Source organism: Anolis sagrei, chromosome 10, assembly GCF_037176765.1.
Source record: "Anolis sagrei isolate rAnoSag1 chromosome 10, rAnoSag1.mat, whole genome shotgun sequence".
In the NCBI taxonomy this organism is placed as follows: Eukaryota; Metazoa; Chordata; class Lepidosauria; order Squamata; family Dactyloidae; genus Anolis; species Anolis sagrei.
In genome coordinates, this window is record NC_090030.1 from 21168820 (window position 1) to 21182043 (window position 13224).

The 13224-nt window shown below is 44.5% G+C and overlaps 1 protein-coding gene across 2 annotated transcripts; it reads right to left on the reverse strand.

Moving 5' to 3' along the window:
- Positions 1-541: 541 nt before the first annotated feature.
- Positions 542-12465, reverse strand: LOC132762901 (rho-related GTP-binding protein RhoG-like). Of its 2 annotated transcripts, XM_067471605.1 has the most exons (3): positions 12360-12465; positions 3633-3755; positions 542-3557 (listed from the first exon to the last, which is right to left on the reverse strand). In XM_067471605.1, the coding sequence occupies exon 3, from the start codon at positions 3547-3549 to the stop codon at positions 2974-2976; it is 576 nt and encodes a 191-aa protein (XP_067327706.1). In that variant the 5' UTR covers positions 3550-3557; positions 3633-3755; positions 12360-12465; the 3' UTR covers positions 542-2973. The 2 variants fall into 2 exon arrangements, with proteins under 2 accessions (XP_067327706.1, XP_060612124.1); XM_060756141.2 differs by lacking the exon at positions 3633-3755.
- Between the last annotated feature and the right edge of the window lie 759 nt (positions 12466-13224).

The following is a 13224-nucleotide window of genomic DNA, read 5'->3' on the forward strand; positions in this document are numbered from 1 at the left end:
ATTTTTAATTTTAAACTATTACATTTGGCCCGGCCATAGGTTTTTAAATCCTTGTGTGTTATTGCTTATTGTTTATATGTGATTTATATTAATTGTATAGTATAGTATTGTTTTTGTTTATTGCTTTCTTGTATTGATGTGTTGTTGGGCTTGGCCTCATGTAAGCCACTCCAAGTCCCTTGGGGAGATGGTGGTGGGGTATAAATAATAATAATAATTGTAATAATTATTATTATTCGTTTGCATGTTCCTGAATGGCAATGGATGGCCCTTGTAAAGGTTTCTTCCAACTTCATGATTCATTTCTATGAAGGATCCTTCCTACAGACTTGGCTAGTGCTACCCCAACAGAAACATCCATCCACTCCTCTTTTGCTGGACTCATACAATGCGTGAGTGCCCCTAAGTGCCCTTCTCTTGGGGAGGGCTGCCATTCTGAGGCAATTACTCAGAAGAGAGCACTTCCCTCTCAACCCCAATACTTTCAACAGTACATCAGAATAACCAAACCCACCCACCACAGAAAAAAAGAACAAGAAAAGGATTTATTACAATTTATTTCTACATAATTTAAAAATAACTTTTGTTAGTTGCCATACAAATGTATTTCTTTAAACTAGAAAATCAGTTGCCAGTGTATGTTTCAGTACCAAACAGTCTCAGGTTCCCCTCCTGCATTAAGGCATAGGCGCCACCCCCAACCAGCACATTAAAAAGGTCAAAGGGAACCTTCTAGCTGTTTTGGGAACAATGCCACCCTTGACCCTTCATCACTGCCCATTCTGGCTAGGGCTGGTGGGACTGGTACAGCCAAAACAGTCCACAGCAGACCTCAGCTCCACCCAGAGAAATCCCTTTCTCCACTGGCCCCTGCAGCACCAAAAGGAAACAAGGCTTTGCACCATTATATTAGAGTTAGTATAGTCTATGCAAAGCTGGGCAGCCAAGTACAAAAGGGTTGGTCTGCAGAGTCTGGTCCACCACACCTCATGGCCTAAGGGCCACCAAGCATACCGGCCTACCTCTCTTACACGCACACACTCACACACACAGAGCAATGCTTTCCTTGATATTCAGAAAGCATTTGGATGCACTGATAGTGCCAAACCATCCCTGACTTCCTTCCTTAGGCCCAAGAGAGTGTCTGCCACCACTCCATACCCTGAGAATGGTCCAATGACAAGTCAAAAGCAGAATCTCTATCCTGAGTATAAAGGAAGAAGAGGTGAAGGCAGCTTTTCAGTGACAGCAACCAGTTCGCAGGGCCTCTAGGCACAATTTACATTTACTATTTGTAAGAAGGATGCCGGATTGGCCCCCGATCCAGCTCCCTCCCTCAAGCATCGTATTGGCAACACGGCAGAGAGGGCAGCTCAGAAGTATCATAATCCTAAATGCAGGCCACGCTTTCTCTGCACTGGAACACACAAGGATCACTGGTCAGAATTATCATCATTATATAAAATAGAGCTGATTTGTTTCAGAATGGGGTCAAACTATTAAATAAAATGGCCAGTGGGTGGAAATAAGATTTCTACTTGGCTTCCTAGATACTCCTATGGCACTTCAGTAGAGAAAAATAACATTTATTCACGTAATTTAAGCTCTCCTTGTCCTGAAAGGAACAGCAAGAAGCACCAGACTCCAAATAATCCATCCCAGCCCACCTAAAGATCATCAACATGGATATGTTGCATCAGCTTAAGAGTTTCTTGACTCCATTGCAGAGAATCGCTCATGATGCTAAATAGATTTTTATATCAAAAAGGGAACGTTAATATTTTAGTGAAGGTTAAACCTTGGTTATGCGCATCTTTACTGGGTCCCAATGCCCTAAAGAGATTTAAACGAATAACAACCTAGTGCAGCATTTTAACAGCATTCACACCTGAATGTTTAGAAGGCAGAGAGTTACTTGTCTTTTCCTGCAGAGAGGCAACAATGGGAAGGCACAGAAATACCGCTTCAGAGCAAGGCCACATTCACAAGGTTAAGATCAATCATGCCATGCAGAGGAGTAAGTGGGCATGCCACTGCCAAGCTGTCAAGGTGCTAAATAGCATCAAAGGTGGCATCCTAGTTGATTAACGGCCAATCAGGGATACCATCGGAGGCCATATCTTACAGAAGGCATGGCATGGACCCGTTCTGCCTAGAGAAATAGAAGATTCATTCTGCAAACTTCTGCACAGCCCAAAGCCATCCTAAAAGACAGTGTGGGAAAATTTGCTTCTGGAAGAATATCTTGGTTTACTGACATGGCAGAGGGGCAGGCAAATGCAGAACCAAGGAACTGCTCCACAAAGCCCTCCTTTGCAAACTAGAAATGCCAAAGGGACTTATCCCCAACTTCAGAATAATTCCATGCACCGGCAGCAAACACCCTTTCTCAGAGAATTAGAGGCACAATATTGATCCTATTCAAAGCCTTTCAGCAGTTCTCCATCCCTCTCCGATTCTGACATCGGTTTTTACATATCGTTTATGCTGGGTCTCACATGCCACAATGGAGCAGGTTTTAAAACTCATAAGGCATTTTTGAACATTTTCATTCAGCTTCTCTGTTGACATATCAGAAAGGCACAACCCTGTCTACACAGAAGATGGTTGACATTTGAGGGAAAGCAGCAGCAACCTGTAAAGCAAAACATATAGTTGTCTCTTTCAAAAGGCCCATATCTTAGGTTTGTATAGCAAAGACAGTGCTTGGCTTGGAAGCAAGCCCTTCTCTGACCCCAAAAGAGTGAAAGAATGGTTGCCGAGCGGAAAACGTTGAGAACTTGGTGGCCAGGCATAATTCTTCAAAGTGGAATCAAGATCTCCATTTCAGTCCGCAGGATTCGCCACCTGAGCTGCAGGAGTACTTGCTGAAAGGAATCTCACTTAAAGCCATTAGTGCAAGACGCAATTAGATTAAGGAGGCGGCCCGCAAACTTGCCAAGCCCTCGGTCTCTGCCCCACAATGCCCGGCGGCTACAACAGGAGGCACTTCTTGGAGTTCTTCTTGGTCACGGGGTACAAAACGGCCCGCACGGCTTCCGCAAAGACTTCGCGCACCCCTTCCTGGTTTAGCGCAGAGCACTCCAGGTATTTGACTGCCCCGATCTGCTTGGCCAGTGAGGTCCCCTGCTGCGGGGTGGTGGGCCCCAGGCTTTGCTCCTTCAACTTCTTCACCGTCTCCGCGTTGTTCCGCAAGTCCTTCTTGGTGCCCACCAGGAGGATAGGCACGTTGGGGCAGTGGTGGGACACCTCAGGGTGCCACTTGTGCCGCACATTGGCGTATGAGGAGGGGCTCCCGATGGAAAAGCAAATCACGAAGACGTTGGTCTGCGGGTAGGAAAGGGTGCGCAGGCGGTCATACTCTTCTTGACCAGCCGTGTCCCACAGGTTCAGGCTGACCATCCTGCCATCCACCGTCATTTGGGCGCTGTAGTTGTCGAAGACAGTGGGGATGTACTCCTCGGGGAAGGCGTTGGTGGTGTAGCTGATGAGGAGGCAGGTCTTGCCCACCGCCCCGTCGCCCACCACCACACACTTGATCGTCTGCATCCTTTATCCTGCAAAAGCAAGGAACATGTCAAAAGCTGGCCCGTTTATCCAAAACCCAATTCTCATATCACGCGAAGTCTCACCTGGACCTCATAAGGAAAGGGTTCTCAAATGTTGGGCCCCCAGGTGATATGGACTTCCAACTCTCAGGATCCCCAGCCAGCTTGATGTCAATGGTCAGGGATTCCGGGCAGGGAAGTCAACATCTGGGGACCCAAAATTTGAAAGAAGATAGAAGGATTAACATGTACGGCGTCCTCCCTCCTTTCTTTTAGGAAAAAACTAAAATCGTCATTTTGGACCCAGACCTTTGGCTAGTGGGCACAGCAGCACTTTAGACACTGAACTTGGACCATAGGACTCCAATTGTTATGACAATTGGAAACGGCTATGTGACTTTGTGATTTGTGATTATGTAATTTTAATTAATGTACTGCTTTTAACTTTGCTATGTATGATGATTTTATATTATGTTACTGATATTGTGGCTGATATTTATGTCTGGTTGCTGATGACACGATAAATAAATACTGATATTGTGGCATCGAATTGCTGCCTGTGTTAGCCGTCCTGAGTCCCTCTCGGGGGTGAGAAGGGCGGGGTAGAAATGGTGTAAATAAATAAATAAATACTATATTCCCACTCCCAAAAATACTTCCTATCTGTATTTAAAGTGCAGCACTAAAGAGAAATTCCACCAGCCAAGAAATCAAAGGAAAAGAGGCAGTTTCTTAGAAAGAGAATAATGGGAAGAGTGCACTGTCCAGCCACCAAAAGTGGCGCAGTTTGCAGTAAGTGTGTGGAGCCTGCCAGAGGTAACTCTCCAGAGGGAATGGTAAGAGCCAAAGCAGAAGGCCTTCTTCCCTTTTTCTGCTGGCCAAGGGCCTCATGAGGTGTCTGGGAACAAAGAACTGCAATGTATGTGCACCGAGATGAGAGCAATCTATATGGCTTTTCTAATGTTGTTGGGTTGCACCTCCAAGCATTCCTCAGCCAAAAACTAATGGGACTTGCAGTCCAATCCCATCTGCAAGGCCACATGTCTGCAGACACCTGCAATATGCTGTAAGTCATCTTGAATGCCCCTGACTCAAAGGTAGAATGTGCATCATCTAAATAAGGAAGAAAGAACTGTGTGTTCTCACATGAAAGCAGAAGGGGAAACCCAAGTCAAGAGCCCAGAACATCATTTCCTGGATTTAGAGGGAGGGGAAACTTCCTTTTCTCGTGCTGGGGCTTGTGTTTGTGTCTTCAGAGACCCCATGAATTTTATAAACTTCATATAAAACTGAATTTTATAAACTTGAAACCCCCCTCATCAGTACCCTTGTGCATTTGTAATATTGGATTCTCTACCATAAAAGCTAACAAGATGCACAGAAGTGATTCTACTAGCCAACTAATCTGCCACTGCTCTGTGATAAAACCACCAGCCAGCTGTTCCACCAGAGGCTGGAGCTTGAGGCCAACAAGGCCTTCGAACCCAGCACCTGTGATGGAGGCTCACAATGTTTCCACAGACCCACGGAGGCCGCCTGTGAATACACAAAGGACTGTTAGAAGGAGGCCAAGAACAGATTATGCCAAACAATGGTGGGGCTACTGGGAATTAATGCGCTTGAGCTGCAGCAGAACGTTTGCCTTAACACTGAGGACAACTGAGACGCTCAGAAAGAAAGAGAGGCCAGGCAAGCTCAAAGCAGGGGGTTGCTTTGGAAGTGCCCTTCAAAAGGAGGGGGGAATCGAAGTCCCAGATTGTGTGGATGGCAGAGGCGGGAATCTCTTTTCAGAATTTCCATCACTCTCCAGAATCAATGAAGCTGAATGCCGCTCCATGATTTATACCCAACTTTTGCTTGCTTTCGAACTGGGAACTGCTGAACCAGCCAAGACAAGAAACAACTTGTCTGCTTTTTCTTCCTTCAAAAGGTGCTACTTAAGTTCACGAGACGAAGAGGAAACTGCCCCCAAAACATTTGGCTGCTCATGTTAGTGAACCAAAAGCTGATTCCCCAGGTGAGAAAGGTATTAGCAGAATACCTTTCCAAAGATAGCATACAAAACTTGGAAAAGAGGGCAACTGGATAGGGCGACTCTCTATACATTAGTGTTTCTCAACCTGGGGGGGGGTCATAAGTGGGTTTCAGAGGCATCATCATAAGACCATCAGGAAACACAATATTTTCTGTTGGTCATGGGGATTCTGTGTGCAAAGTTTGACCCAATTCGTTGGTGGTGTTCAGAATGCTATTGGATTGTAGGTGAACTATAAATCCCAGCAACTACAACTCCCTATTTTCCCCAAACACCAGTGTACACATTTGAGTATATTGAGGATTCGTGCCAAGTTTGGTCCATTTCCATCATTGTTTGAGTCCACAGTGCTCTCTGGATGTAAGTGAACTATTATTTATTTATTTATTTATTTGCTTTATTTCTATACCGCATTTTTCAGCCCTTAACAGGCGACTCAATGCGGTTTACATGGTACAATTATCAAACAGTGTCAGTGCAATTAAAACATAACAATGCAACAACAGGATCAACAGCATCAATCCACAACAATTAACAATCAACAAAACAGATCAACAAAACAAACATAACATAACGCCTCAGTTGAAATCAGATCCGTTCTCATAATCCTTGTGCCATTCCTATGTTCCATTTACAACTACAACTCCAATATTCAAGGTCAATGCCCACCAAAACCTTCCAGTATTTTCCGATGGACATGGGAGTTCTGTGTATCAAGACTGGTTCAATTCCATCGCTGGTGGGGTTCAGAATGCTTTTTGGTTGTATGTTATGTATAAATCCCAACAACTGCAATTCAGAATGACAAAATCAATCCCGCCCCTAACTCCACCAGTATTCAGATTTGGATGTATCGGGTATTTGTGCCAAATTTGGTCCAGTCAATGAAAACACATCCTGCATATCAAATATTTGCATGATGATTCATAACAGGAGCAAAATGACAGTTATGAAGTAGCAGCAAAAATAATGTTATGGTTGGAGGTCACCACAACATGAGGAACTATAGGGTCGCAGCATTAGGAAGGTTGAGAGACATTGCTATAGATGCTCCAGAGTCAGTACCCTGCAGACCTCTTTCTCTGCAACGGGTATGATCTCTCACCAGACAGCAATGAACCAGAAGAACCAATGGTTTGATGCAGCTTTATGCCTACCAGAAAGGTAGCCCTATGACTCATGAAGCCCCTCCCTAAGTTTTTTTCTGACTTTTGACCTCCTCTAAATTCTCTAGACTACTCGTCTTCTGACTTCCCTGGAAGGTGAAGTGTCCAGGAGAAGCAATTCACCTTGAAACGGGCTGCAGTATTGTTTCAACATTAACAAGCACCTGGTATTTCAAAACCAGAAGTGGAAGTTTACTGCTTCTGGTTGTGTTTTTCCACCATCTTTTGGGGTCATGAGGCAGAAAATGAGCCCCTGGTCCACTGCAGTTGCCCACCCATGTGATGGGTTACATGTATTGCATAGCATGTCCTTATATAATGAGCTCAGCAGTCTTGCTTGCCAATGCCTCAAATCTGAATTTGTCAAGAGGATTCTTCAAATACCTTCTTCGCATGCCTATTAAAGGACCAACCATCCATTTGGGTTAACAAGCAGGGAGGCCAGGGTTTTTCTTAAAATCAGAATTGCAGCCTCACTGCCTAGAATTGAATATTTACTTTAAAAGCGTATTCTCAGACATGGAGGACAACTCCTTACAACTTTGCTCCATCATCCATTTCGATTCTCAAGACCATGAAAGATTTGTTCACCACAAATGCTGCATTTTGAGGCAAAGGCCAAAAATACATTAAAAAGTAAAAATACAACCACCCTATTAAAACAGTTTTGAAAGTGTAAAATACACGTGAAGATACAACTATGTAACAAAAGGCCAGGGGAACAAAGATCATGTTTGCTTGTTTACTTCCTGGAGGAAGAAGGAAGAATTCCATTGCAATTACAGGCAGTCCCTGAGCTATAAACATCCAACTTACAAACTATTCATAGTTAAGATTGGGGGTGAAACACAGAAAGTGAGAGAAATCTGCCCCTCGGAAGAGACATTCACTACCGAAAGAGTTGTTAGATGTTTTTACTGTTTTAGTTGTACTCTTATGATGTATACGGTTGTAAGCATTGTTGATGCCTGTGTGAGGCCGCCCTGAATCCCCCTTGTGTGGAGAAGGGCAGGATAGAAGTGCATGAAATAATAATAATAATAATAATAATAATAATAATCCCAGGTATTTATTTTTCGAGTCATCAGCAACCAGTCAATCCCAGGTGACAGCAGGATTGCAGAGAAACAACTGGAAAAGCTGACATGATATGAGGATTTAAAAATCGAACAGTAAAGACACTGGCACAAACCAGTAAAGGTGGTCCCAGTGGTGATCGGCACACTGGGTGCAGTGCCTAAAGACCTTGGCCTGCACTTAAACACAATCGGCACTGACAAGATTACCACCTGACTGCTGCAAAGGGCCACCTTACTGGGATCTGTACGCATTATTCACCAATACATCACACAGTCCTAGACACTTGGGAAGTGTGATCCAAATCAACAGCCAGCAGAGTGTGTGCTGTGGACACATCTTGTTGTGTTAATAATAATAACAACAACAACGGGTCTCCAATGAAGCTTTATCGCCAATCCTTGTTTCCATAACAAGCCAAATTTTCCAAAATCAATTCTCGCAGGGGAAGAGAGGGAGGTGAAATCTTCCAAACAGGGTCACAGAAAACAAAACAAACACCACAGCAGTGTTAACCCTTCCCTATACTATCCAGCCATATATGTATGTGTGTATATATATATATATGTTTATGTATGAAGCTGGAGTTCCACTTAACAAATGTACCTGTTCTGACTTGCAAACAAATTCCATTTAAGAAAAAAACCTATCTTGGGACTGCCAGTACAACATACTTGTTTACGCACATACATCTGAAGTCTCAAAATGAAAGCCTTTCTTCTGAGTGGCTACAGCTGGATCTACACTATCATATAATCCAGTTCAATGCAGATAATCTGGATTCAGAAACTGGACTATATGAAAGTGTAGACGGGACCTGCTCTCACCCTTGTAGTTCTCTCTCACACAAACACAATGAAACCCCACACAACTGTATAAAATCCCACATTATCTGCCTTGATATTCTGGGTTATATGGCTGTGTGGAAGGTGCCTAAGTGAATAGGTGAAATCCCAATACACTGGGATCAGAGGGCTGGCCAAAAGCCTCTTCCCCAAGGCATCTATTCTCCTCAGAGGCTGCCACACCTTGGGACCAAACAAGGTGACAAGCTGGTAAACAGTCCTTGCTGCTACTGCTGCCTGGGAGCTGCAAAACCACTTCCTGGCCTATGCAGCGTCAGGCAGCCAGAGGCAGAGCTTCAGGAGGCAAATGCGACAGCAGAAGAGGCTGCAGCCTCCAGGAAGTGCTGCTGTTGCAGATTCATCCAGCTTTAGCTCTAGATATCAAAGGGATGTGTGTGTGTTGGGGGGGGGGGGGGTGTCTCACAGGGCCTCCGCAGAGTTGCTTCCTCTGAAAGGCATTCACAAAGTTTCTCATTGGGCGGAGTCTAATTCCATTAGTACGATTATACTGGGCCACACACATTTTGGTGCCTCTAATGTGAGCCCTGTCTCTGGATATATTTGACAACTGCAAGGCTTGTTTTCTGCTGCTCGAAAGACTGGGGGCCCTTCCACACAACTGGATAAAATCCCACATTATCTGCTTTGAACTGGAATATATGGCGGCGTGGACTCAGATAACCCTAACCCCATCAGGCCCAACTTACCTATCTGACTGCATTGCCTCTTACCAACCCACTATATCATTAAGAACTTCCAGAGAGACCCTTCTCTCTGGAAGGTGGCTACCGAGAAGGCCCTCTCTCTCGTCGCTACCAACCATATTTGTGATGGCAGCAGCGATATCACAAATATGGTTGGTAGCGACGAGAGAGAGGGCCTTCTTGGTAGCCGCCCCAGCCCGTTGGAATTCCCTCCCCATTGAGATTAAAACTGTCCTTCTTTGTTATCTTTCAAGAACCAGTTGAAGCCCTCAGGTGGTGCAATGGGTTAAACCATTGTATTGACAGGTTGGATGTTCAAATCCAGAGAGAGTGTGGATGAGCTCCCTCTGTCAGCTCCAGCTCCCTGTGCAGGGACATGAGAGAAGCCTCCCACAAGGATGGTAAAACATCAAAACATCTGGGTGTCCCCTGGGTAACGTCCTTACAGACGGCCAATTCTCTCACACCAGAAGCAACTTGCAGATTCCCAAGTCGCTCCTGACACACACACACATACACACAAACCGCTACCTGTTCAAGCAAGCTTTTGACAAATGAATTCAATTCCTAATGACAGCAAGGTCGATTTGTACTGAGCTCAGCAAAATGTAGTATTTAATTGATGAGTCTCCACAATAATTGTAATTGGTTTCACATGTTTTTAATACCTAATATTTATTTATACCTTATTTCGGGACGTTACTATGCTTTCTGTGATTTTTGTCTTGTATTTTATCTTAAACTAGCCGTCCCCTGCCACACGTTGCTGTGGTCCAGTCTGTGTATTTGCGTAAATGTCTGTTTGTGTGTGTGTATATATGTAGTTTTGTGCACGCATTGTAATGTAATTTTTGTTTTTTAAGTTTCTTCTGCTGTGTTTTTCCATGTTTTTATGAGTGATGGTCATTCGTTGGCCTGATAGGTGTCTTCTGTCCAAATTTGGTGTCAATTTGTCCAGTGGTTTCTGAGTTCTGTTAATCCCACAAACGAACATTACATTTGTATTTATATAGATATGCTTTGATTTGTGTTGTGAGCCGCTTTGGATCCCGTTAGGGAGAAAAGGGGCCTTTAAATATTTATTATTATTATTATTATCCTTGATATACTGGGTTATATGGCTGTGTGCGAGGGCCCTAGAACACAGAGTAATGGGTTCAAACTGCAGGAGGGGAAAAGATTCCACCTCAACATCAGGAAGAACTTCCTGTTTGGCAACAAAACATGCAGATGCTTCTGGGTGTGGTACAGTCTCATTCTCTGGAAATTTTAAAGCAGAGACTGGATGGCCATCTGCAGGGAGTGCTTCGAAAGCTCCTTCCCTATAAATCTTCAAAAAGAACCTTAAAACCTGGCTCTTCTGCTGTGCCTTTGATGAGTAGGTATATAATCCCACATGATTGCTGTGCCTCAAAGTTCTGTCATTGGAGTATACGTCCCCCATCATGGGAAAACTTGCTTCCATAACTCGCGCTAAAATGAGCCCTCCTCCGTAAATTACCTGCTTCCCTCTTTTATCTTGCCCGGGTTTTTAATTAGTTTTAATCAGTTTGTCTTTTTAATCACTACATGTAGCCCGCCCATTATAATTCTGCCTGTGCATGTTGTAATTTTTTATATTGTTATGTATTCATATGTTTTACGTAACTATGATGTTATTGTTTATTGTTCACATTTTCGGTTTGTGTTTTTGGTTTCTCTTTATTGTAATTGCTATTTGGGCTTGGCCTCATGTAAGCTGCTCCGAGTCCCCATTGGGGAAATGGTGGCAGGGTATAAATAAAGATTATTATTATTATTATTATTATTGATCGGGCCTTCCTCTCTGGCAACAATAGGGTTGGTCTGGATGGCCTTTAAGGCAGTGGTTCTCAACCTGTGGCTCCCCAGGTGTTTTGGCCTACAACTCCCAGAAATCCCAATTATTATTATTATTATTGATCAGGCCTTCCTCTCTGGCAACAATAGGGTTGGTCTGGATGGCCTTTAAGGCAGTGGTTCTCAACCTGTGGCTCCCCAGGTGTTTTGGCCTACAACTCCCAGAAATCCCAATTATTATTATTATTATTGATCGGGCCTTCCTCTCTGGCAACAATAGGGTTGGTCTGGATGGCCTTTAAGGCAGTGGTTCTCAACCTGTGGCTCCCAAGGTGTTTTGGCCTACAACTCCCAGAAATCCCAATTATTATTATTATTATTGATCAGGCCTTCCTCTCTGGCAACAATAGGGTTGGTCTGGATGGCCTTTAAGGCAGTGGTTCTCAACCTGCGGCTCCCCAGGTGTTTTGGCCTACAACTCCCAGAAATCCCAATTATTATTATTATTATTATTGTTTGGGCCTTCCTGTCTGGCAACAATAGGGTTGGTCTGGATGGCCTTTAAGGCAGTGGTTCTCAACCTGGTGTTTTGGCCTACAATCCCCAGAAATTCCAGTTTACCTGCTGTTAGGATTTCTGGGACTTGAAGGCCAAAACATCTGGGGACCCACAGGTTGAGAGCCACTGTTTTAAGGGGTCCCTTAAAGCAGAGTCTAGATGGCCATCTGTCGGGAGGGCTTGGGTGGTGTCTTCCAGAAGGGAGTTGAGTTGGATGGCCTTTAAGGGGGGGGGGGGGCTTCCAACGTCTCCATGGCAACGTTGCAGCCCTCTTCCATTGGTCATCTCTCCCTCTGAGGCAGCCACTCTATCCAGACTGCCCCCTTGTGGTGGCCTCGGAGTACTGCATACACACATAACTATGTCTCCCTTTTTCGGGGCCTAGCTCCATCATTCAGATGGAAATGATTCAGAAGTTGTAAGTTGGGCAACGAAGGGCCTACACGCCAGATTCAATCCAGATCCATCCCGCCACAGAGGAGCCTTTGAGGCACAAACCCACACACAAACTCCTCGCCCTTCGGCCCTTATAGATCCCTAGTCCAGTATGGAGCGCCAGCGCGGCCTTTGATTTCCCCGAACCCCCCTCCCCCGGGGCCTGGCATTACCTGAGCGCGGTCTCTCCTTCCTCTGAGGGCGCTGCCTCTGTCGCCGGCCGAAGGGAAGCTGCGGCATCCGCCCCCCGGCCACCGTACGCGTACTGCGCATGCGCCCCGCTTTCAAAAAAAAAGGACTACGCCTTCAAACAGCACCGCCTCCTCCCGGGCTCTTCTGGGAAATGTATTCCCTTAGGGTGCTGGGAGACGGTGGCCGGAAGCTGACAAAATTCCTTGTCGTTCGCCTCTTCTTTACTTTCTCTTTGGAAGCTTGCTTTCTTGCTTTCTTTATTCATATCCTGCTTTATCTCTCCATAAGAAGACTCAAAGCGGCTCACAATCGAAAGCATTACAACTTCAAATAGACAATCATAAAACAGTATATCATTATATATATTATGTTATAATTTATAGTAAGTCTAATATCTATCTATCTATCTTTCTATCTATCTATATAAAAATGCTCTGCATAATGAGTACCTTAAAAACAAAAGAACCAATGAATGAAATCACACCAAATTTGGCAACAAACAGTCTCACAACACAAGGAGTGACCATTACTCAAAAACATATGATTTTGTCATTTGGGAGTTGTAGTTGCTGGGATTTATAGTTCACCTACAATCAAAGAGCATTCTGAACTCCATCAACGATGGAATTGAACCAAACTTGGCACACAGGACTCCCATGACCAACAGAAAATACTGGTGGGCATTGACCTTGAGTTTGGGAGTTGTAGTTCACCTACATCCAGAGAGCACTGTGGACTCTACGTTTTCTCCCTCTATTTGCCAGTTATCAATCAGTCCGGTTGCCATAATCTTGAGTTTTTTTATGTTTAACTGCAACCCAGTTTTTGCACTTTCTTCTTTCACCT